Consider the following 24,225-nt stretch of genomic DNA (forward strand, 5'->3'; position numbering starts at 1 on the left):
TGGTTTGGGTGTGCCCGTCACAATTTGTCGACTGAGGTAGCCTACCACCAATAGCATTTGTAGGCACCGTACACCTACTGGTGGCATTTAATGTTAATCGTTCATTTTGGCAACATTTACTTAGTGAAGACATCTGTACAAAATATATTGAATGAATCCCTGATAACTCAGGACAAAAAAGGAAAAAGAGATGTGGTTCCATGATTTTATTGAGGCCTTGCTCTCTCATAATAATTCATTATAGCCTTTGTTGCGCTCACACAAAGCATCGTCAACATCAAGACGCCCATGGTTCCTCCCACGACGTAGATCATGGTCAAAGCCTCATCCCCTGCAAGGAAACAGACACATAGAATTATAGCTGCACTCTGTAAGGGTGATGTGTATGCTTCCATACAGCCGTCACACCTTAAGCTAGCCTAAGGCAGCAATTTTTTTAATAACCTTTAAAATGTTTATACATTTTCAACTTGAACTTTCCGGGTCTTCTCAACTCCCATCTCTAGTTGCAGGTGAAACATTGGAATTCAGTAAATGCTCCGTAATCAAATAACATTTTTGCTTCATGAAGTAATAGAACAGAATACCTTTAGCATCTCTGATATTTTAAGTAGAAATTGTCCACCAATATTTGATTTTAAAAGACGAAGTTCCCATTAATATTGGCCACTTTTAAAATGTAATTAAATCTGATTTCTAATAATACTTTTACCCGACTTAGGACCAACATTTCCCCAAGTTTTCACCATCATTGTAAAGCCCTAGATATTTTTGCTGCTTTGACAAAATCATTTCTGAAGAGTTATTTATTTAGTGCGATTAGAGATACATTAAGAAAAAAACTTGTCCCTCATTTTAAGGTCAAACCTGTTACGTGAACTGAACTCACGTTTTAATATGAACCTAATCCATTTTAAAATAATTTCTTCAAAAGACACATCTTCGTCAAATCATAATGTAAAAGCTGGTTCTACTCTTTATGGTGGAAAACTGAGCGGGTTGAGCATAACATGGTAATAACCCCGTTAGCCATATACAGGCTAGAAATGTTTTAACTTACTTTTTTTTGTAACGCTTGCATTCAATTGTCCCTCCCTGTTGCATAAAACAAACTTCCATCCCCGTCACATGAGGATTTAGGGCTGATTTAAGATGAAATCGTCAACCCTGTCACTTTAATTGGCACTTAAAATTACTATAGTCAGTGCCTATTATTTAACCTTGATGGGGGAAAAAAACAAGTATTACATTGAACAAATGTTCGTTATGACAGAATGTTAAAATCAGGTGAAAAAAAAAAAGTTACAACTCAAAGGGACACATTTCCTGGAACGACCCAACAATTACACACCACCATCTTAGTCATCTCTCATTGATTGGGACAGGCGGGTGTCAAAGGGATGTCATTTACAAAATGGCCTCCAACTCTACTCAGCAAACTGGATGCAGTCTATCACAGTGCCATCCGTTTCATCATCAAAGCCCCATATACCACCCACCACTGGCCCTCGCTACATATTCGTCACTAGACCCACTGGCTCCAGGTCATCTATAAGTCTTTGCTAGGTAAAGCTCCGCCTTCTCTGCGCACTGGTCACCATAACACCCACCTGTAGCACACGCTCCAGCAGGTATATCTCACTGGTCATCCCCAAAGCTAACACCTTTGGCCACATTTCCTTCTAGTTCTCTGCTGCCAATGACTGGAAAGAACTGCAAATATCGCTGAAGTTGGAGACATGTCTCCCTCACTAACTTTAAGCATCAGCTATCCGAGCAGCTTACCGATCGCTGCAGCTGTACACAGACCATCTGTAAAAAGCCCATCCAACTACCTACCTTACCCCCATATTGTTTTTATGTACTTTTTTTGCTCTTTTGCACACCAGTATTTCTACTTGCACATCATCATCTGCACATTATCACTCCAGTGTTAATTTGCTGAATTGTAATTACGTCGCTACTATGGCCTATTTATTGCCTTACCTCCTTACGCCATTTGCACACACTGTATAAAGACTTTCTATTGTGTTATTGACTGTACGTTTTACACATGGAATAAACACTGTTGTTGTTTGTGTCGCACTGCTTTGTTTATCTTGGCCAGGTCGCAGTTGTAAATGAGAAATGTTCTCAACTGACCTACCTTGTTAAATAAATATGAAAAAAAAAAAAGAATTGACACTTGATTTCTGAGTTGCGGTCATGACATGAAACACTTTGACACCTAAGAGTCTCGATCGATCTGGAAGATCGGAAACAGACAATATGGTGGCGTACACATTGTTAAGGTCACCTCATTGAGCAATAATGTATTTCATTTCATAAAACGGAGCATTTTGTAAGTTCCAACGCTCCACGACGGCAGTTGAGAAGACACCGGTAAGTTCCAATTATGGAAGTATTGCCATGTAACAGTTTGTTGAAAAATTGCTGCTGGTGCTTTACACGAGTTAAGGTGTAACGGCTGCATGGAAGCATTCACATATCACTGTTACAAACTGAATTAGTATCCAAGACATCATTTGGAGCATCCCCAGGTACCACAGGCCTGTTCAAGAAGGTTACAGAAGTTTCAGAAATAAATGTATAGATTAAAACGATATCGGCAATGCTCAAAACGTTTCACATCACAGCAACTCACAGTTGGAGAGTTTGGTCCCTGGTGCCGCCTCGGGGGTGACCATCAGTGGTCCTGCAGACACGACCACAGCTACATTGATGTATGGATCCCATCTAGCTGTTGATCTCTTTGAAAGTCTCTGGGTGGTACAGTTCTACAGAGAATCATAGGAAAATAGGTTTTAAAAAATAATGACCAAGTCATTACTAATAAATGTGCTTAACTGTTTGTCCGATCAATACAGATGTTTGTTGAGCAAAGGTGAATATCAGCTTAAAAAGATGCACTATGCAGAAATGGCCACCATTTCCTGGTTGCTAAAATGCTAATAGTTTGCCTAATTTCAGTTTGTGACGAAACAAGTTAGTGTAAGAATCATTATACCATCTAAACCGCTGTGAAATATATTTTCCACAACCAAAAATATTTTATTTTTCAGCCTTTGGAAGCTGGTGTTCAAAAACTAGACACAAAAAAAACTAATGAATGGAAAGCATAGAAATAGCTCATATAGAAAGATCTACCGCTTCTTAGACTTACTTTCAATTAAAATGACTGCTCTATAACTTATTTGTAAGGTCTAATACATGTCCTAATCATTACCATTTTTAAATTGAACAACTTTATCTACTAAGATTTTCAATATATTTGTAATGGCAAATAGACTTGAACTTGTTAGAAATTTACCGTAGTACAGTCCTCATCGTGACTGCATATCCGGGCCAGGCAGTGCATGTAGATGGGTAACCCCTTGGGCATAGTGAACATGTGAATGGAGAATCTGCTCCTCTGTGACACACCGTTCACAGAGAGCCAATGAAAGGTGCTGTCAACAGGGCAGCTGAGGACAAGAGAATAGGGAATGATCGCAAACTGCTTTTTTAAAAGTCTTGAAAATCCAGGGTCATGCCCAGTAGGTTTGAAACAGAAGATAATGTTTGAAAACATAGAGGTACCATCTTGTCCAAAAACATGTTTTATACCTCAACAAAAGAACCCTATACTCTAATAACCTATGCCCCCCATCACATAATGCCTCTACATTACATTTTATATTGCTCGATTGAATGCAGCCCAGAGTTTAGAATACCATATTTCACACCAGGGTCATATTCATTAGAAATCAAACAGAAGAAAATTTACTAAAACAGGCAGGCTACCTGAACTTCTCCAATAACAAACTCTTGTTTTTTGTGTGCACAAATGAATATGACCCAGGACAGTAACCCACCCATCTAGGAGAAAGAAGCCCTTGGTTTCGTCCTGTGGATCCGGGCTCTCTGTGGCCCAGCAGGAAATCACTTCTAGCAGGACCTCTGAGGCAAACGTGTTGTTTGTCAGGAGGGCCACCTCGAAGAAGAGTACATCGCTGAGGTGGAGGGCGATGGAGTCTCTATAGCCGTAGGAGAAGGAGTTGTCGCTGTACATGGTCATGGCCAGCCCCAGCTGATGGGAGGAGTTGTACTCCACCACAGAGTGGGAGGTGATCCTGGAGGGGGTAGAGGGGATTGGCCAAAACACAGTTTCATGATTCTGATCCATTGTATGAATCAAAAGATTACTTGTACATTTCAAAGGGTACCGGTAATATTCCCTCCATTTGCAAGCCTTGCCAGGCTACAGGACCAGTTTTTCATTGTAGGTCACAATCAGTAACATCTCCTGGCCCCAGAATTACTCCGATCTATCTTTTCTTACCATTCCAGATCTACATTTATCTGGGTGTTGCGGACATAGTTCCGGGGGTAGATGCACTTCCAGATAACCTTGAGATCTCTTCGTGTGATGGTCCTCTCTCTGCTCAAGGTCACTGTCAGAGTGTTCTGGAACTCGATGTGTGTTCTGTTCACCTGGACACACAAGCATGTAAACACACACACACATTCGCACAAGCATACACAAACATACAATCCCATTTCATCCGCAGTGCTGTGCACAATGGCATAATTACATTACAGTAGTGCTTGGCAGGTATCCATTGTGACCGGTTGTATAGATTCCATTATAATCCCTTTGCATATCTGAATGCATGGTCACTCACCAGCCGTATCGTTCCACACTGCGAGGGTTTGCGCAACACGTGGAAGTGGTAGAGCGTCTCGCTCTCCTCCATGGTACAACGGCCTTCATTAAAGACAACAGTCACGTCGCCACCGAAGTAGCCAATCAGGAAGGCTTTGGCGATACCTCCGGCCATCGACCTCGTCAGGCACTGGGTGAACATCCCTTTTTCTGTTGGAATTAATTAACTTTCTTTACCCCCAAAAGGATTCAGCGTTGTATTCATTAGGCACAGAACGGAAGAAACCAGACTGAAACAAGGAGGGACTGCCTGAACTTCTCCAATAAAAATGCTTGTTTTCCATTGCAACACGTTTAAAACAAAACATTTTCCATTGTGTGCCCTATTGAACATGACCCATCAGTAAACAGGGGTGGTGTAGTGTTGAATACAAAAAAAAGGTACACCAACAGACATATTGCACGATAACAAGAAGCTAACTGACCATAACAGACAGGATGTGAGGCAGGGGTAGGAGGGGGAACGAAGGCAGGCCCGACGTCATAGAAGCCATGTTGACACACACAGGTGTAGGAGTTCAGAGTGTTGACGCAAAAAGAGTTGGCGTCACACCTGTTCAGGTCAGGCGTCGCACACTCATCTGGGTCTGTCCAAAAGGGAGGGTAAAGTTACCCCCAGGCGCTGCTTTTGGGTCAGTTTCTCATTTCCCCCACTAATGGTTAAGGTTAGAATTGGGAGAGGGGAAGCTGACCATGGACCATAAAAAAACAGCAGCAGCATTCTGTGTAATGCACAGAGGTTCCATTATTTCAGTGATAGTGTGCCAAGCAACATACAAACCCCACATTTGGGACAGGAAACCGCCTAGGTAAGCAAGAATTATAGTTTGAACGCGTCACACAAGTTTAAAAGACATGAAATGTTAAAAGAAATGTGACAATACTCCATGTGATGCTGTTGGTGGTTCTCTTACCATCCCAGTAGATGATCCCGTCCTTGACTGTGATATTGGGTGGCTGGAGGGACTGGATATGGTCCAGCTGCTCACCAGGTGGTAGCGGTAAGTCTACGTCGGTTATGGAAGCGTCAAAGCCTTGAAAGGTAATCTTAGTTTTGGATTCGCCTTCCAGCTCCTTGAATGCAACCAACTCCACCCTGGTCTTAATTGGGTACTCTTTCAAAAGCTCCTCCAGCTATGGGCATGAGTAAATGTCAGTGAGAGGGAGGCCAGGGTTGTGTTCATAAGACCACACGACAGAAAACTTCAACATCTTACAAAAAATTTAAATTAACGTTTTTTGTCAAGTCCAAGTAGTCCCTCTCGGTTTCAGTCAGTTTTATTCCATTTGGTGCCCAAAGACACTCACTAGTTTTTCGTAGATGCGCTTCAGCTCAGCCCAGGGCTCAGTCTTTGGGTCCAACACCATTAACCAAGGCACAATAAAGGCTAGAACTGAGAAAACAAAACATCAACCCTAAAGCCATAAAAATTGTGTATATGGAAAGTCTGAGTATATAAGCCAAAGCAGTTTAATTTCATAAGTAATAGCATAAAAATGCACGAGAAGACAATTAACAAAGCACTCGTTTAAAGAAAACACTTTAACTGATCATATCAAGTGCATGTAGAATAGCAAATCTGTTCCTGCCACATCAATTTCTACCTCTCCTAAACCCACCCAACAATAAAACACCCATTTCTTCCTCTCCTAAACCCACCCAACAATAAAACACCCATTTCTTCCTCTCCTAAACCCACCCAACAATATAAACATCCATTTCTTCCTCTCCTAAACCCACCCAACAATAAAACACCCATTTCTTCCTCTCCTAAACCCAAACAACAATACAAACATCAATTTCTACCTCTCCTAAACCCACCCAACAATACAAACATCCATTTCTTCCTCTCCTAAACCCACCCATCAATACAAACATCCATTTCTTCCTCTCCTAAACCCACCCAACAATACAAACATCCATTTCTTCCTCTCCTAAACCCACCCAACAATACAAACATCCATTTCTTCCTCTCCTAAACCCACCCAACAATATAAACATCCATTTCTACCTCTCCTAAACCCACCCAACAATATAAACATCCATTTCTACCTCTACTAAACCCACCCAACAATATGAACATCCCTTTCTACCTCTACTAAACCCACCCAACAATATGAACATCAATTTCTACCCCTCCTAAACCCACCCAACAATATAAACATCCATTTCTACCTCTACTAAACCCACCCAACAATATGAACATCCATTTCTCCCTCTCCTAAACCCACCCAACAATATAAACATCCATTTCTCCCTCTCCTAAACCCACCCAACAATATAAACATCCATTTCTTCCTCTCCTAAACCCACCCAACAATATAAACATCCATTTCTCCCTCTCCTAAACCCACCCAACAATATAAACATCCATTTCTTCCTCTCCTAAACCCACCCAACAATATAAACATCCATTTCTTCCTCTCCTAAACCCACCCAACAATATAAACATCCATTCCTAAACCCACCCAACAATATAAACATCCATTTCTCCCCCTCCTAAACCCACCCAACAATATAAACACCCATTTCTTCCTCTCCTAAACCCACCCAACAATATAAACATCAATTTCTCCCCTCCTAAACCCACCCAACAATATAAACATCCATTTCTCCCCCTCCTAAACCCACCCAACAATATAAACATCCATTTCTTCCTCTCCTAAACCCACCCAACAATATAAACATCCATTTCTTCCTCTCCTAAACCCACCCAACAATATAAACATCCATTTCTACCTCTCCTAAACCCACCCAACAATATAAACATCCATTTCTACCTCTCCTAAACCCACCCAACAATATAAACATCCATTTCTACCTCTCCTAAACCCACCCAACAATATAAACATCCATTTCTACCTCTCCTAAACCCACCCAACAATATAAACATCCATTTCTTCCTCTACTAAACCCACCCAACAATATAAACATCCATTTCTACCTCTACTAAACCCACCCAACAATATAAACATCCATTTCTCCCCCTCCTAAACCCACCCAACAATATAAACACCCATTTCTTCCTCTCCTAAACCCACCCAACAATATAAACATCCATTTCTACCCCTCCTAAACCCACCCAACAATATAAACATCCATTTCTACCTCTCCTAAACCCACCCAACAATATAAACATCCATTTCTACCTCTCCTAAACCCACCCAACAATATAAACATCCATTTCTTCCTCTACTAAACCCACCCAACAATATAAACATCCATTTCTTCCTCTACTAAACCCACCCAACAATATAAACATCCATTTCTTCCTCTACTAAACCCACCCAACAATATAAACATCCATTTCTTCCTCTACTAAACCCACCCAACAATATAAACATCCATTTCTACCTCTCCTAAACCCACCCAACAATATAAACATCCATTTCTACCTCTCCTAAACCCACCCAACAATATAAACATCCATTTCTACCTCTCCTAAACCCACCCAACAATATAAACATCCATTTCTTCCTCTACTAAACCCACCCAACAATATAAACATCCATTTCTACCTCTACTAAACCCACCCAACAATATAAACATCCATTTCTCCCCCTCCTAAACCCACCCAACAATATAAACACCCATTTCTTCCTCTCCTAAACCCACCCAACAATATAAACATCCATTTCTACCCCTCCTAAACCCACCCAACAATATAAACATCCATTTCTACCTCTCCTAAACCCACCCAACAATATAAACATCCATTTCTACCTCTCCTAAACCCACCCAACAATATAAACATCCATTTCTCCCCCTCCTAAACCCACCCAACAATATAAACATCCATTTCTACCTCTACTAAACCCACCCAACAATATAAACATCCATTTCTCCCCCTCCTAAACCCACCCAACAATATAAACATCCATTTCTACCTCTCCTAAACCCACCCAACAATATAAACATCCATTTCTACCTCTCCTAAACCCACCCAACAATATAAACATCCATTTCTTCCTCTACTAAACCCACCCAACAATATAAACATCCATTTCTTCCTCTACTAAACCCACCCAACAATATAAACATCCATTTCTACCTCTCCTAAACCCACCCAACAATATGAACATCCATTTCTACCTCTACTAAACCCACCCAACTATATAAACATCCATTTCTTCCTCTACTAAACCCACCCAACAATATGAACATCCATTTCTACCCCTCCTAAACCCACCCAACAATATAAACATCCATTTCTACCTCTACTAAACCCACCCAACAATATAAACATCCATTTCTACCTCTCCTAAACCCACCCAACAATATAAACATCCATTTCTACCTCTCCTAAACCCACCCAACAATATAAACATCCATTTCTTCCTCTCCTAAACCCACCCAACTATATAAACATCTGGCGTACGTTCAGTAGTCAAACGTCATGAACACGGGATCGAAATGACGTGAATAGAGATTATGTACTTCCTTACTCTACGCATCAGAGGCACGTTTGCACATGCCTATACAATACCAGTCAAAGGTTTGGACACCTACTCATTCAAGGGTTATTCTTTATTTTTACTATTTTCTACATTTTAGAATAATAGTGACGACTTCAAAACTATGAAATAACACATCTGGAATCATGTAGTAACCAAACAAGTGTTAAACATGAATAATCTAAAATATATTTTGACAAAGTAGCCACCTTTGCCTTGATGACAGCTTTACACACTATTGGCATTCTCTCAACCAGCTTCATGAGGTTGTCACCTGGAATGCATATCAATTAACAGGTGTGCCTTAAGTGAAATTTCTTAACGCGTTTGAGCCAATCATTTGTGTTGTGACAATGTAGGGTTGGTATAGACAGCCCTATTTGGTAAAAGACCAAGTCCATATTATGTCAAGAACAGCTCAAATGACAGTACATCATTACTTTAAGACATGAAGGTCAATCATTACAGAAAATGTCAAGAACTTTGAAAGTTTCTTCAAGTGCAGTCGCAAAAACCTTCAAGTGCTATGATGAAACTAGCTCTCAGGAGGACCGCCACAGGAGAGGAATACCTAGAGATCTCTGCTGCAGAGGATAAGTTCATTATAGTTACCAGCCTCAGAAATTGCATCCCAAATAAATGCTTCAGAGGAGATTGCGTGAATCAGGCCTTCATGGTTGAATTGCTACAAAGAAACCACTACTAAAGGACACCATTAAGAAGAAGAGACTTGCTGGGGCCAAGAAACACAAGCAATGGACATTAAACTGGTGCAAATCTGTCCTTGGTTCTGATGAGTCCAAATTCAAGATTTTTGGTATCCAACCGCCGTGTCTTTGTGAGAGGCAGACTAGGTGAAGCATGTAGGTGGTGTGATGGTGCTTTGCTGGTGACACTATTTATTTAGAATTCAAGGCACACTTAACCAGCATGGGAAGGTGTATCACTGCAGAATGCTGTGGTAGCCATCTGGTTTGCGCTTAGTGGGACTATCATTTGTTTTTCAACAGGGCAATGACCCAAAACACCTACATAAGGGCTATTTGACCAAGAAGGAGCGTGGTGGAGTGCTGCATCAGATGACCTGGGTCCACAATCACTGACCATAACCCAAAGTAGGTAGTTTGGGATGAGTTGGACCGCAGAGTGAAGGAAAAGCAGCCAACAAGTGCTCACCATATGTATGAAGACTGTTGGAAAAGCATTCCAATGTGACTACCTCATGAAGTTGGTTGAGAGAATGCAAAGAGTGTGCAAAGCTGTCATTAAGGCAACGGGTGGCTACATTGAAGAATAGAAAATATATTTTGTTTAACACTTTTTGGTTACTACATAATTCCATGTGTGTCATTTCATAGTTTTGATGTCTTTATCATTCTACAATGTAGAAAATTGTAAAAATAAAGAAAAACCCTTGAATGAGTAGGTGTGTCCCAACCTTTGACTGGTACTGTATATATGCTAATTGCACAACATTGTGCCCTACTGAACACAGCCCAGATGACACCAACCTTGGTCTTCATTCGGCCTCAAGGTGGACGCCACCGGCAGCACGAGAACGTTGACTCCATCGAAACACACCAGGGCCGGGTCGGCGCTCCACTGGCCGTCACACTCTTCCCACACGTCCAGGGCATAGAGCGCACCCTCAATGAGCCCCAGGAGGGGGAGAAAAGGCTCCATCAGCCGGCCTTGCTGGATGGTCGAGCCATTGTCATAAGACAGCTGGTACTGAAAGGCCACGCCCTCTCCGGTCCCACCAATCCACAGCGCTGTAGAGTCCTCAGGACGGTAGCGCAGTTCTGAAACACCTCTGGGTCCTAGGAGAGAGAAGAACGGAGTAGGGTGCAGTTGACCCAAGATAGTAGCTACTAAAAAACAATTGGATACCACGAAATTGGGGAGAAAAAGGAGTAAAAATTCACACAAAAAAAGGATTGGGGGAAGGGAATGTGATCCTAGATCTGTACCTAGGGGAAACATCACCCCTGAGCAGAGAGAGGAGAAAGCAAAGACCCGCCCAACATAGCAGATACAGGTCTGCAATACTGTAGTGGTATTCAATACTGGTCCTGTAGTCTCTACAGGGTGGGCAGGTTTGTGTTCCAGCCTAGTACTGCTGCCATACATACGGTCTACTGAACTAATCATCAATAACTTGAATAGTTGAATCAGGTGTTGGATTGGCACAAAAGCATGTACATAAAAGCATGTGATCGCACTTTATTTAATCACCAATCAAGCTGATTAAATGATCAGGTTATCGTTATTAATTTTATCCATTCAATCCCCCCTAAATTAATCTCTAACCTAGTCAAAAATAGACATGAGCTGCCCAAACATCGATCACGCAACCTCTCAACATGAGCCCAGTTTGGCTCCAGTTTACCTGTGCGAGCGAGTACGGTCTTGGAGCTCATGACCACGCTGTCTCCACACAGTGCCTCTACTCTAGCCAAGTACTGGCTGCAGGGCAGAAGGCTGGCCACCGTGTGGCTGGTGAGCAGGGTGGTGTAGTGGAGCACCCCCTGGTGGTAGATCCTGAACATGGAGATAGAAGAAGTGTTCCTCACCACCCAGCTCAGGGTGTAGTTGTCCGGCCCCGAGGAGGTCTGCCACAGGTTCTCGATTTCTGAGTGGACTAAAGAGAGGGCCGATAGTCATTTCCAAAAGTGTTCACAGTAAGCAAAGTAGGAGAAAGGCAATTCAAGACTGTGTAAAAACAGTGCCTTGGATGAACAGATCTTATGGGTTTACTTTGGCTGCATGTCAATAGAAGTGATTTCCTCTTTTCTCCTTCCCCTCATTTGCAGTGATCAGAGAACTCTTTTAGAATAGGTGAAAACACCCCGTCCTACCTCCTCAGAACACCCCGTCCTACCTCCTCAGAACACCCCGTCCTACCTCCTCAGAACACCCCGTCCTACCTCCTCAGAACACCCCGTCCTACCTCCTCAGAACACCCCGTCCTACCTCCTCAGCACACCCCGTCCTACCTCCTCAGAACACCCCGTCCTACCTCCTCAGAACACCCCGTCCTACCTCCTCAGAACACCCCGTCCTACCTCCTCAGAACACCCCGTCCTACCTCCTCAGAACACCCCGTCCTACCTCCTCAGAACACCCCGTCCTACCTCCTCAGAACACCCCGTCCTACCTCCTCAGAACACCCCGTCCTACCTCCTCAGAACACCCCGTCCTACCTCCTCAGAACACCCCGTCCTACCTCAGATTTGCGCATATAAAAGGGAAGGAGACGAGGGGATGAAACTTAAGGCTATTGACACTCAGCCTAGCATAGTATCAACTAGGTGGATCTTACCAGTATTCCCTTTGATGAGGACCATTCTGCTGTGGCGAGCCTCCGTGCCCGCCTGGCACACCGTCTGCAGGCCAAACTTCACCCTGCTACAGGGCGGCAGGTCAGATTGAGAGAACACAAAGGTGTCCAGTGTGTGCCTGAAGGACCTCTCCTCGAGGACATGGTTGGTGCCATTGAGGTAGAGGACCGTGACAAGGAAGAAGGAGAACTTGCGGTTGTCGGGACAGTCCCAGGACACTGTGACACTGCTGCTGTTCCACGTCGTCACCTGGAAATGTCTGGGGACTTCTGGGTCTGGATATGAATAGCAATTATACAGCAATATGTAACAAAGTAATTACTTCATAAATATCAATACAACACAGTGCTGCTCATATCAGTACCGAGCTCATGGGACAGGACATAAGTTATATTCCTCAAAAATCGATACTTTATTCTTTTATATCATCAAAAAGGCCTGTAAATAACAGTTTGAACCTCAGATTGGTGCGATTACACAGGGTGACAACGACTAGAGCTACCAAGAGTGTATTCACTAGGAACTAGTGTATTAGTTTTGCTACATTATGCACTAATGAATACACCCCAACTGTACCTGTGATAGTGGAGAGGCAGGTAAGCGAGTGGCTGCCTGCCACCTCCACACAGGCAGCATAGGAACTGCAGGATTCCAGGGCTGTGAAGCGGTAGTGGTTGGAGTGGGTACTGTCCACACTAAGGGCAGCGTAGGCCTTCATCTCAGAGTGGTATAGGGACACAGAGTGGACGGGGACAGGGGCAGCCGGGGGCTGCATCTTCTCTTTCCAGGACACCAATAACATGGAGGTACTCCTGGACTCCAGCTTCAAGGGGTAGCGCACAGTGTGACCTAGGAGAGGAGATGGGAGTGATGACTACATTTATGACCTGCACACCAGTGGTATAGTGGGCAGATTCCCAGATCACCCGAATTCTGTCTCCATCTTGATTTCACTTTTGCTCTCACTCCCTTGAGTCTCATGTCTGTCTGCCTTTCTGACGATCCATCTGTTTCCATCTACCTACCTTCCATCTCCCTCACTCCATTTATTTATCCCTCTCCCTTTGTGGCTCTCTCGGTCCCCCTCTCTCTCGAACAAAGACGTAACAACGTTACCAAGCATGAGGATGAAGTTTGGGTCCTGATAGAGGTACAGAGTGCTGTTTTCACACGCAAACACCTCATTGGTGGAGAACAACTCCAGGGCTTCCTAAGAGCGATAACATGAGAATGGACAAACATTAATCTTTCATTCAAAAGGGACATTATGGTGACACCAGATAAGAGGAGAATGTCGTCACTTATATTACAGGTCTACCCACCAGAGTGCTATTGATGGGCTGTTGGTCAGGTTTATGTATACTTCTGAACTCAATGGAATGTGAACCTTCAAGTGAAGAAACAAATAATTATCTAATGAACACCAATGGTAATCTCAGAATCCCAGAACTAAAATATTGCCTCATTTGTTTAGATCAATGGATACAGGACAGTGTTTGTACTGAAATAAAGTCAATGAGTGGAAGTGTGGAAGACCTATACTTACCTGGGAAGATGGAGAATATCCACTTCCGAACCATGACACCATAATGAAGAGTCAATTTGTGTTCCACAGTAGTGGCAACTGTCAAAGATGAAAATGTGTCCTCACTCCAAATGGATTTCAATTTGGTGGTGTTCAACCATAAATGTCCTTCTGGCCAACTGTAGAGAATCAAAGTGAACAAGACACATAGGTGTAAGTTAGTGCCAAGTGCATGTTCAGAAGTTTGGCATGATTATGTGTTTATGAAATACTGGACTTATTTACCTGCCAAACAAGGAATTGTTGCTGATTTTCCAACATATGGAGAAAGTAAAACTACTGCAGCTTCCTGCAGATTGTAAGAAGCTAACGTTACATGCCACAATTAACTCATGAAAAATCAACCAAACCCCGCGTCCCGGGAGGAAATTAACCTAAATATATGTTTGTGTGTAACTCATAATTGAGGTGGAAACAGCATAGCCACGCAGTATCAATTACATACACAACAATAACGCACTGAGCACGCACAGGTTACTTACCGAGAGATATCGTGTGAGGTACAAGAATGAACAATATAAATGGAAACGCGAAACAGGTCCTGCAAAAGGAAAGTCGGTGTTCTTTATCAATAATCATGGCCACCTTAATTCACCATTAAATGAAAAATACAAGAACGAAATTAAGTATATGTTTAGCCTACATGTTTCTTGCGGCTGTTATTTTTCACTCAGGTATGGGTAAGCGTGATTGAGTTGACGAAAACAAACGACTGACCTGACGTCATCTACTAATAATGACTAACAGGTGCAGGTCAATCTGATTGGGCCCACTGTTTTGGTACAGGTTTGATCACAAATTATTTGCACAATATCATATATTATGATGTTTAACTAATGTTACAGACATGGATTGGGGGGAGGGGAATCTGATCCTTGATCTGTATCTAGGGGAAACGTCACACAGAGCAATATTGTGACCACCCAAGAATGTGCTGAGCTTCATCATGGGAACCTATTATCTCGTTAGGTAAAGGAAAGACCACCTGCCTCCCATTACTGGAAGTGCATCACATGGTCCTGGCTATCCCAAGTATATCAGTCATGAGTCCTAATCCACAGTTGTCTGACAAGGGAAGTTCTGTCTGAGAACTGTCCATGATTCTCCAATTGGCCAAATTAGTGTCACGAGTATCCACACAGGCCACTGTAAGAACCAAAGATTCTTATTGTTAAACCCAAGATTGTTCACATGGGGCTTTTACATGGGAATCATTTTCACACTGTGAACACTCAATCAAGGAGGTGGGCAGAGCCAAGCGCGAACTAGAAATATATTATTGGTGCATATTAGTGTTCATTTGCATATTTCTGTTAGGGAACGCCTACTCTCTTTGTCTTTGTCTTGATTGATATAGTCCCTCTGACCTGCCACTGGACTTCCTCTCCTTACCAAATATGGTATGAAAGGAAAGCCTGAAAAGGAATAAGCATTTCCCTCTTATTCATCTGTGTAGGAGTTTAGGCTTCAATGTTCTGCCCCAGCTAGGATGCAACTGGAGAATGATCTGACCTGACTGAGAGACCCTGGCTAATACTTTCTAATAATTCATTCAGGAAAGATGGAGAGCTGTCACTGTTTCTTGCTGCTTTGCTCACTGGTCTTTGCACTGTCTTTTGCAGAGGAGGCAACGTTTGAGAATGAGATCGACCTTACAGAGTTTAGTAGAAGGATTTCTTCCTCTGGACTACTGGTCAGGGATCAGCCTCTGGCTATCAACAGAGACCTTCGCTTTGAAACAAACTCACTGGAGGAGCTTGGAGATCCTGAGGATTCCATTCCCATCTGGACTGATGAGGAACCAGTCATCCAGAATACACTCAACACCGGGACTACCATCCCTGAGGATTCCATTCCCATCTGGACTGATGAGGAACCAGTCATCCAGAATACACTCAACACCGGGATGACCATCCCTGATATTCCTGACTATGGCCCCATAGTGTTGACCAACAATGGGTTGATCAAGGGACTCACAGTGGAAAAGTCCCACATATTTTATGGGATCCCGTACGCGGACCCACCTGTGGCCACGCACCGCTGGAAGCCCCCCAGACCGGTGACCCCGTGGCCGGGGGTCCACGACGCCACGTACCCGAGGAACGCGTGTATGCAAGGCTGCAGTGGCCCCATATCTGACAAGTGCCCTCAGAAGGTAGGGGACTAACACAGTTGGGCTCGATAATTATGTTATGATTTAGCACAATGTATGTCATGTGCAGCGTGTTGACAGTGAAACATGAAATTAACAAAGTCCTGAATAATCTCCCGATAACATCCAGGAATGTCTTTGATTCATCAATAATGTGAGTATTTTATTTGGCGTGTGAAATGGTGTCTGAAATGTGAATATTTGGTTTCTGAAATGAAATGTCTTCCCATAGGTGAGTGAGAACTGCCTCTACCTCAACATATTTGTACCTCTGGATGTGAACTTCAGTTCCCCTTTACTGACAACCCTGCCAGTGATGGTGTGGATCCACGGGGGAGATTTCATTGCTGGCTCAGCCTCCAAGCCCCTGTACGATGGGAGGTTCATCAGTAACTTCACTCACACTGTGGTGGTGAGCATGGCGTATCGGCTAGGTAAGACAGGTGTTCTTTAGCTCCGGGGTGGAGTTTCTCTAGGTACATATCGAGGATCAGTTTCCCTAAACCTAACCTTAACCATTAGTGGGGAAAATGCCAAACTGACCAGGGTCTGTATTTCAAGGGAACGTCACCCTACACCTCTTCACTATACAACCTTTATCTAGTTATCCAGGCTAGTTTTCATGAGATCAAATCGTTTCTTTCATAAGAGACCTGGAACAGGGCAGAGACAGTCCAGAGACCTTGTGATTCATTAGTGTGTTTGCTGATTACATTATCCTACACAGTCCCAAAACTAGGATGGTGATTTCAAACATTTCTGAACAGAGAGCTTGTCCGATTTCGCTTGCTGTATATGTAATATACTTTTCTCAAGTGGACTTAGACTTCTACCATCCTCTCCTCAATAAATACCATTTGGTTGGTGTAGCGAGTTGCGACCCTGTGGTGGCCTGATCAATATGGGTATGTGAGACCATTGAGAAAAGGCAATTATCTGTGTGGCTGTCAGAAGAGGCTGGTGGGCAGAGATGGGAGGATGGGTTAATTGTAATGGCTGGAATGGCATAAATAGAACCATATCAAAACGCCATGTGTTGATGTGTTTGAATCCGTTCCATCAATTCCACTTCAGGCGTTATGATTAGCCAGTCCTCCTATATCTCTGCCCACCAGTCTCCTCTAAGAGGTGTGTTGTTTTGTGTATAGTTTTTCATGGTCTAAGGAACTTGCTGTATCATTGCAGGGGCGTTTGGTTTCCTCGTCTCGGGAAAAGACCCCAAAACCTCGGCAACTGGGAATTATGGGATCCTGGATCAGCAGGTTGCTCTTCTCTGGGTTCAACAAAACATTGCTCTGTTCGGAGGCGACCCCAGCAAGGCAAGCACGTACACATTATCCTGGGTTGTGTTCATTAGAGCATGCAAGGGAAAATATTTACAAAGGTTTCGCAATGGAAAACGAATTTGAGTGTTTCTTAGACTAGCCCACATAGTCCCTGCCTGTTTATGTCTGTTTTTTTTATCTATTTAACGCCTAATGATCCACAGTCACACAGTCATACAAAATGACAACATCTGATTTTCTTCCACCACCTCAAGTCCTTGATAATCTCAATGGACTTAAACTCATCTTTTTGTTTTGGTGCAGAGTTGGGGGTCACTTATTTTTGTGCAGAGTTGGGGATCAGGTGCAGGGTTGGGGGTCACTTCTTTTTGTCCAGAGTTGGGGGTCAGGTGCAGGGTTGGGGGTCAGGTGCAGGGTTGGGGATCAGGTGCAGGGTTGGGGATCAGGGAAAGGGTTGGGGTCAATTCCATTTCAATTCAGTCAATTCGGGAAGTAAATGTACATTTAAATTCCAATTGTTGTCATTGAACAGTGAATTTGAATTTCTGTCTACTTCCTGAATGGACTGAAGTGAAATGGAATTGATCCCAACTCTGGTCAGGAAAAACTCCAGATACACTGACCTAGATATTCACATTCTGACCATGTATAGAAATACCTTGTTGGTTGTATTTCAGCAGTGGTTGTTGTTGAATGACCTCTATATATCCTGTGGTGCTGTCGTGACTGATTTGTAGTGAGGCCACACCACTGGGAGAATAACAGCCTCTGTGAGGCACAGCGAAGAGCTCCTCCAGCCCTGATGACATTTCTCTGAGTGGGGAAAGATGCTGTCTGGAGATGGGGCTATGCTGCAGAGTGGGGTTGCAGGTTATCGAGTGGGGAAAGATGCTGTCTGGAGATGGGGCTATGCTGCAGAGTGGGGTTGCAGGTTATCGAGTGGGGAAAGATGCTGTATGGAGATGGGGCTATGCTGCAGAGTAGGGTTGCAGGTTATCGAGTGGGGAAAGATGCTGTATGGAGATGGGGCTATGCTGTAGAGTTGCAGGTTATCGAGTGGGGAAAGATGCTGTCTGGAGATGGGGCTATGCTGCAGAGTAGGGTTGCAGGTTATCGAGTGGGGAAAGATGCTGTCTGGAGATGGGGCTATGCTGCAGAGTAGAGTTGCAAAATCCCAGGAACTTTCAATAAATTATCTGGTTTTCCAGAAGCCCTAGTTGTGTCCTACTGCAGACCCAACACAAACACATTCGTTGGATCATGCAGAAAGAGAAATTGCTGGCATCTCATACAAACAGCTAGTACCACACGCTAGTTGGTTCAGTAAAAGTGATGTTGAAAGCCTTTCAGTTCTGTATCCCAACTCCATCAAACAAAGAGAAACAGCTTTATCATCCTGCGTTATATCTAAATGAGGCATAAAACCATCAGGATTATGTGTTGGTGTACGTTGTTATTGTCTCTGTCTGTGGATATACAACACAACCCTGATTATGGCTCATTAACATCCAAAACAGGTGACCATATTTGGGGAGAGTGCAGGAGCCCAGTCAGTGAGCCTTCATCTGATGGTCCACAGCAGTAAGCCCCTGTTCAAACAGGCTGTGTTCCAGAGCCTACCCTTCTCCATCCCTCTCAAGACCAGGTCGGTGACCTCTAACTCTTAACATCTGGGTAGTGTTCATTAGGGCACACTGCAGCAAAAACAAGCATTTCTCATTGGACAGATCCACATTTATCTTCCTGTTTCAGTCCGTTTCCTTCCGTTGGCCGAATGTACACATGACTCAGCTGGTGGTCTTGATCGCTAACTCCTTAAAATATGAACTCCGCCGTAGTGGAAACGGTCCCACTGTCCGCCCCAACGCCGTTGTTGTTTTTGTTTTGTTGACGAAGCTGAGCGTCGTGCAACGCAACAAAATACATGTCAGTACGTATTCTGCTGTTCTGTCGCGCGTGCGATGATGGCAAAGGGAAAAATACAGTGTTCATTGTTTCCAGTAACTTCTTCGTTGTTATAATATCCCAAACAGACGTGGCGGTTTCACCATTCAGGATTTCAGGTTTAAGAAGGAGAACCTTCCTGATAAGTGTTTTGTTATATGGCCTGCCAAGCTACAAGGAATACATGGGATTAATTCAATCAATTAAATTCAATGTTATTTCTCCCCTCAGGGTTACAGTTTAGACATGCTAATGCATCCAAGAAGACGAGGTACCTTAAGTTCCAGTCCATGTCCTAGTAAAACGGTCATTCCATCTCCAGCTGTCGATACTCTCCTGGAAGAGATGTGGCACTACCTAATGTTCCCATTGAGCAGAAAGAGACTATCTGTGGTCTGTTTTCTTTGTTCCAGACATGATGCCCTGAAGCTGGGGAGGGACTTTGCCAGACAGGCCAACTGCTCTGTGAGCGACATCGTGTGCCTGCTGTCCCTCAGTCCTCAGGCTGTCCTCGCTGCCCAGATGAAGTCAAGTAGGAGACCAGTCTTCTTCTGTGTCTCTGTCTATCTGTCTGTCTCTGACTGACCGTTTTTAGACCGAGTTGTGACCCAAATGGTCCCCTGTCCCCATAGGGCTCGGGTCAAAGTAAGGAACAATTTGGGACACAACAAATGTTGACCCTCTACCTATCTAAGTTGGCCCTTATTCATGACAAAATCAACATCTCAGAGTGGCTTAAGTGTGTTTCATTACAGAGCTAGTTGTTTAGCATTTTGAGTGGAGTCATTTTATGTATATTTGCAGGGTGTATTTTGGTAAGTAGCTAATTGTTGTTCTCTCTGACTCTCTCTCTTTCTTCCCCTTCCTCTTCTCTCTCTCTGTGTCTCAGGTTCCAAAGTGGTGAATCCCTTCAGGTTCCTGGAGATCTTTGAGACCTGGGGGCCCTACGTGGATGGAGAGCTGATCAAGGAGCAGGCTGTGACTGCCTTCCAGAAGGGCCACTGGCAGAAGGAGAAACCAGTCCTCCTTGGTATGGACCACTTGAAATACACTCACATTTAACCAGAACAGCTTTTAACGGCTGGCCCCATAACACTTAATAATACATTTAATTTGGCAAATGTCTTTCAGGACACTCAAAGAACAACTTGCAGTATATTAAAAGTAGGTACTCTGTACTAGTGAAGACATCTGTTACACACTTAAGGTTACAGAGATGGTTCGGTGCATGTGTGATGACGAGTAACCATTGCCAGAGACCTGAAGAGTTGCATTGGCTCCCCAAGTCAATGCCTGGGCTTTGGCATAAGCTGGCTAAGGGTGTGACTTCATTAGACTGAGTAGTTGAATGTTAGATGGTGAAGTGCAACTGGTTCCCTCTCAGCTGGCCACTCGACATAACACATCTGTAGGAGAGATTCTTCATCCCTGATGTGTTCTGTGTCCTTCCCTTCTACAGAATCCATGGTTATATTCATACCAGGGTTGTGTTCATTAGGGCTCACAAATGTTTAAAACATTCTATAGAAAATGTAAATGATTCCAGATAGTCCCTCCCTCCCTGTTTCATCCCCATTTCTTCTGTTTGGTGCCTAATGAACACAACCAAGATTATACCAGAACGTTTGGACCTACATTTTGAAGGCATGCTGTTGACGTACAACAACCTTGCAGGGACCACTTCAGAGGAGGGGGTGATATTTGTGTACGGGGTCTTCACCAAGCCTGTGTCTGCGGTGGAGTGCACCGTCTACACCGCGGCCATCTTCAAACAGCACGCCCTCAGGATCCTACACAAGTACCTGCCCCTGTACAAGGACATTGACCGACGGGACATGCTGGCTCAGGTAAAATGACTTTCACAAAGGGTGCGTCCCAATAACCTCTCCTTTCTCCCAAAGTGTGCACTTGTTCACTTCCCTTAATGGATTTGGCAGGAAATTACTGGTATGGAAACTCCAGCCTATGCCTACACCAATCCAATGCTTTTAAATAAGTAGTGAACGGGTCCAGACATCAGGAAGACGAGATCATTGGGACGTAGCCAGGGAGAAACTCAGTGTTGTCCATGCAAACATGTTAGATTAAAAAAAGACTAATCGAATGTAAAAAGGACATTTCTTAATCATCCCAAAATGTAATGTTTTACATTAAAGTCAACAAAAGTTTTGGCAATGTTCATTGTCAGGCTCCAGATCAGTGGTTGTAGGGCTAGACTGTCACGTCTGCAGCCAGTGGACTGTAGAGAGAGACCTCGGAGCGTGATGAGGACACATCTGCCCATCTCCTCGCTTCGTCTCACCGCATCTAGATGAGCCTTGTTGAGCTCTGGGGAGAAGGTTTCAGTAGGTACAGACCTAGGATCAGCTTCCCCTCCCCCAATGCTAACCTACAAAAAAATGCTAAACTGACCCAAGATAAGCGTCTACTCTAGCGGTACCTTCACCCTACTCCCCATGCTGGAAATCTCTTACTCAGTTCTCTGTGGGAATGATCTGTCCAAGTCATCAAAAAAATCAGGACGGACTTAATCATTATAATTATAGGCTACCAAATGTGTATTAGTTTGGTTAATCAAAAAAAGAATCGGAACCTATCACAATAACCCAGAGAGCTTGGTTTCTAACTGCCTGAATTATTTTAGAGGTAAATGCTTTACATTTTCTGATTTTAATCTGTGTAGAGATGGGTTACATCTGATAGTTTGGTTCTTCATAGTGCAACTCCACATGATTACCAGCAGAGGGTGCTAAAATACTAATTTCTGTTTAGGCTCCTCCCATGGCCATCCTCCTCAGAATCATTAGTGGTGCTGTCTGGAGCAGAGTGCCATTGTCTCTTTGAGATGTATACCACACAGTGGAAGCAGATCTTTAGGAAATAAGAGACACAGAGGAAGACTACCCAATCACAATTTCCCCAAGCTACAGATCTAGGATCAGCTTCCCTCCCCCCCCCATCCTAACCTTAACCAGTATTGGGGGAAATGCAAAACTGACCAAAGATCAGTGTCTAGGGGCAACTTCACCCAGTCAGCCAGAGTTGACATACGAGTCATTCAGTATGCAGCCCAGGCTATTTCACTACCAGCTCAGGCTAGATGATGTTCAGTGTGGATTACAGGATAAACTGACTCCAACCACACTAGAGACAACAACAGACAATGAATACATAAACTGCATCAGTAGAATACATGCATTCACTGTAGTGAGGGAAACGCTCTCATTTCCAAGTCCACATCCAAAATGTGAAACAGAGCTCGGATGGTAAATAGCCTCAGGTACTTTCTGTGGAGGTTTTGAATCTAAAGTGAGAGATGAGTGTGCTGAGAGAGGCAGGAGGTGACACTCTCATACCTGTTTAGTATTCGACAGTTCACTGTCTGTGTGCCCAGTGAAGAGGAGCAGAATAGGAGGAAGGACCCCCCTTCCTAAAGGACAGGTCCCAGGGGAGGGGAGGGTCATGACAAATGTCAGCTATTGCACTGAGGCCACATGGCTCAGCCTGGGAGGGGGAGAAGGAGAGGTAAAGGGGAAGAGAGCGGGGGGGGGGGAGTGGTAGAGAAAGTGAACTGGGGAGATGAAGTGAGCTGTTGAGCAAGCGAAGGGGAGGTGTCTGTGACCAACAAATGCATATCTGTATTCCCATTCCTGTGAAATCCATAGATTAGGGCCTGACGAATCTATTTCAATTTACTGATTTCCTTATGAACTGCAAATCAGTAAAATCTTTGAAATTGTTGTATTTTATATTTTTGTTCAGTGTATATCCTTTGAGGACACTGAGGGGTACAGGTGTTCTAGATGATTCTGTGCCGCGTAGGCGGCTGCACTGAGTGTTTTCCTGAGTATAGTTTCCAGGTAACAAGCGAGACAAAAGGCTTTGAGCGGCAGTTCTGTAGCACACACACTAGGGACTCTTTTCTCTTTGTTGAACTCAACGAACTCTCTGTTTACCCCCAGATTGCATTGACCTCAATGACCTCTGTTTTAGCCCAGATTCTATTGAACTCAATGATCTCTCTGTTTTAGCTCAGATTGTATTGAACTCAATGACCTCTCTACTTACCTCCAGATTGTGACAGACTACGTCTTCCTTTGCCCCTCCCGCAAGGCAGCCCGGGCAGGCACCAAAGTGGGCAGCGCCGTGTGGATGTACGTCTTCGACCATGTGATATCGGACCACAGTGTGTGGTCCGGTCTGTCCTTCTGCTACGAGCACGTGTGTCACGGTGCTGAGCTGCCCTTCCTCTTCAACACTGCCTCCATGGCTAACTTCACGCTGGCCCCACCCGAGAGGCTGCTGTCCAATCGGATGTTGTGTTACTGGGGGACATTCGCCCACACCGGGGACCCGGCCTCACGGATGCAACAGAGCGGCTTCTGTAGACAGCAGCGTCTGCCGGCCTGGCCACGCTACTCGGACACCAGCTCCTGGTTGGTCATGAACTTCACTGTCCGCTCCCATGCCCAGGTGGGCACCAGGGACCATATCTGTGACTTCTGGGACAAGCTGGGAATCTATTAGGACATAGGGGTGGGCATGGGGCGGGCAATGGTGTTGTTATTGGTTATGTATGTATACATAGTGTTATGTCACATTTGGCAATTCACCCTACAGTCGGAATGGTTGTCACCCTGTACAAACCATTTATAGAGTATGACTTCCACTTTGAGATGATTTGTGAAGCACTTATGTACGAGGGGAAGAGAAGGAAGAGGGGAAGAAGACGACGAGGGGAAGAGAAGAAGACGACG

The 24,225-nt window shown here is 44.0% G+C and overlaps 3 protein-coding genes and 1 long non-coding RNA gene across 27 annotated transcripts; 1 reads left to right on the forward strand and 3 right to left on the reverse strand.

Moving 5' to 3' along the window:
• Positions 1–191: 191 nt before the first annotated feature.
• LOC127918451 (ZP domain-containing protein-like) lies at positions 192–6,130 on the reverse strand. The gene is made up of 9 exons (XM_052501726.1): positions 6,014–6,130; positions 5,620–5,839; positions 5,131–5,292; positions 4,665–4,855; positions 4,322–4,473; positions 3,855–4,112; positions 3,311–3,464; positions 2,645–2,777; positions 192–331 (listed from the first exon to the last, which is right to left on the reverse strand). Exons 1-9 carry the CDS (start codon positions 6,071–6,073, stop codon positions 207–209), a joined length of 1,455 nt encoding a protein of 484 aa, XP_052357686.1. The 5' UTR covers positions 6,074–6,130; the 3' UTR covers positions 192–206.
• Positions 6,131–7,301: 1,171 nt separating this feature from the next.
• On the reverse strand, positions 7,302–9,229 carry LOC127918453 (uncharacterized). 22 transcript variants are annotated; one of them, XR_008100042.1, is made up of 6 exons: positions 8,963–9,229; positions 8,635–8,716; positions 8,389–8,511; positions 8,061–8,142; positions 7,815–7,937; positions 7,302–7,609 (listed from the first exon to the last, which is right to left on the reverse strand). It is a non-coding gene; the product is annotated as an uncharacterized LOC127918453 (long non-coding RNA). The 22 variants fall into 22 exon arrangements; XR_008100050.1 differs by having other exon boundaries at positions 7,856–7,896; positions 8,061–8,183; positions 8,348–8,511; XR_008100055.1 differs by having other exon boundaries at positions 7,302–7,568; positions 7,815–7,896; positions 8,061–8,183; positions 8,348–8,511.
• Positions 9,230–10,604: 1,375 nt separating this feature from the next.
• On the reverse strand, positions 10,605–15,202 carry LOC118370421 (uncharacterized). 2 transcript variants are annotated; one of them, XM_052501732.1, is made up of 10 exons: positions 14,730–15,202; positions 14,569–14,627; positions 14,312–14,375; positions 14,048–14,205; positions 13,824–13,888; positions 13,618–13,711; positions 13,078–13,350; positions 12,483–12,776; positions 11,550–11,801; positions 10,605–10,980 (listed from the first exon to the last, which is right to left on the reverse strand). In XM_052501732.1, coding segments are annotated over exons 1-10 (1,599 nt in total). In that variant the 5' UTR covers positions 14,732–15,202; the 3' UTR covers positions 10,605–10,642. The 2 variants fall into 2 exon arrangements, with proteins under 2 accessions (XP_052357692.1, XP_052357691.1); XM_052501731.1 differs by lacking the exon at positions 14,730–15,202 and having other exon boundaries at positions 10,608–10,980; positions 14,569–14,723.
• Positions 15,203–15,324: 122 nt separating this feature from the next.
• Positions 15,325–24,191, forward strand: LOC118370420 (crystal protein). Of its 2 annotated transcripts, none has more exons than XM_035755418.2 (8): positions 15,325–16,241; positions 16,471–16,672; positions 17,424–17,557; positions 19,042–19,169; positions 19,882–20,000; positions 20,358–20,498; positions 21,143–21,315; positions 23,582–24,191. In XM_035755418.2, exons 1-8 carry the CDS (start codon positions 15,648–15,650, stop codon positions 23,993–23,995), a joined length of 1,905 nt encoding a protein of 634 aa, XP_035611311.2. In that variant the 5' UTR covers positions 15,325–15,647; the 3' UTR covers positions 23,996–24,191. The 2 variants fall into 2 exon arrangements, with proteins under 2 accessions (XP_035611311.2, XP_035611310.2); XM_035755417.2 differs by having other exon boundaries at positions 15,334–16,241; positions 23,543–24,191.
• The last annotated feature ends 34 nt before the right edge of the window (positions 24,192–24,225 follow it).

This window comes from Oncorhynchus keta, unplaced genomic scaffold, assembly GCF_023373465.1.
Source record: "Oncorhynchus keta strain PuntledgeMale-10-30-2019 unplaced genomic scaffold, Oket_V2 Un_contig_14255_pilon_pilon, whole genome shotgun sequence".
In the NCBI taxonomy this organism is placed as follows: Eukaryota; Metazoa; Chordata; class Actinopteri; order Salmoniformes; family Salmonidae; genus Oncorhynchus; species Oncorhynchus keta.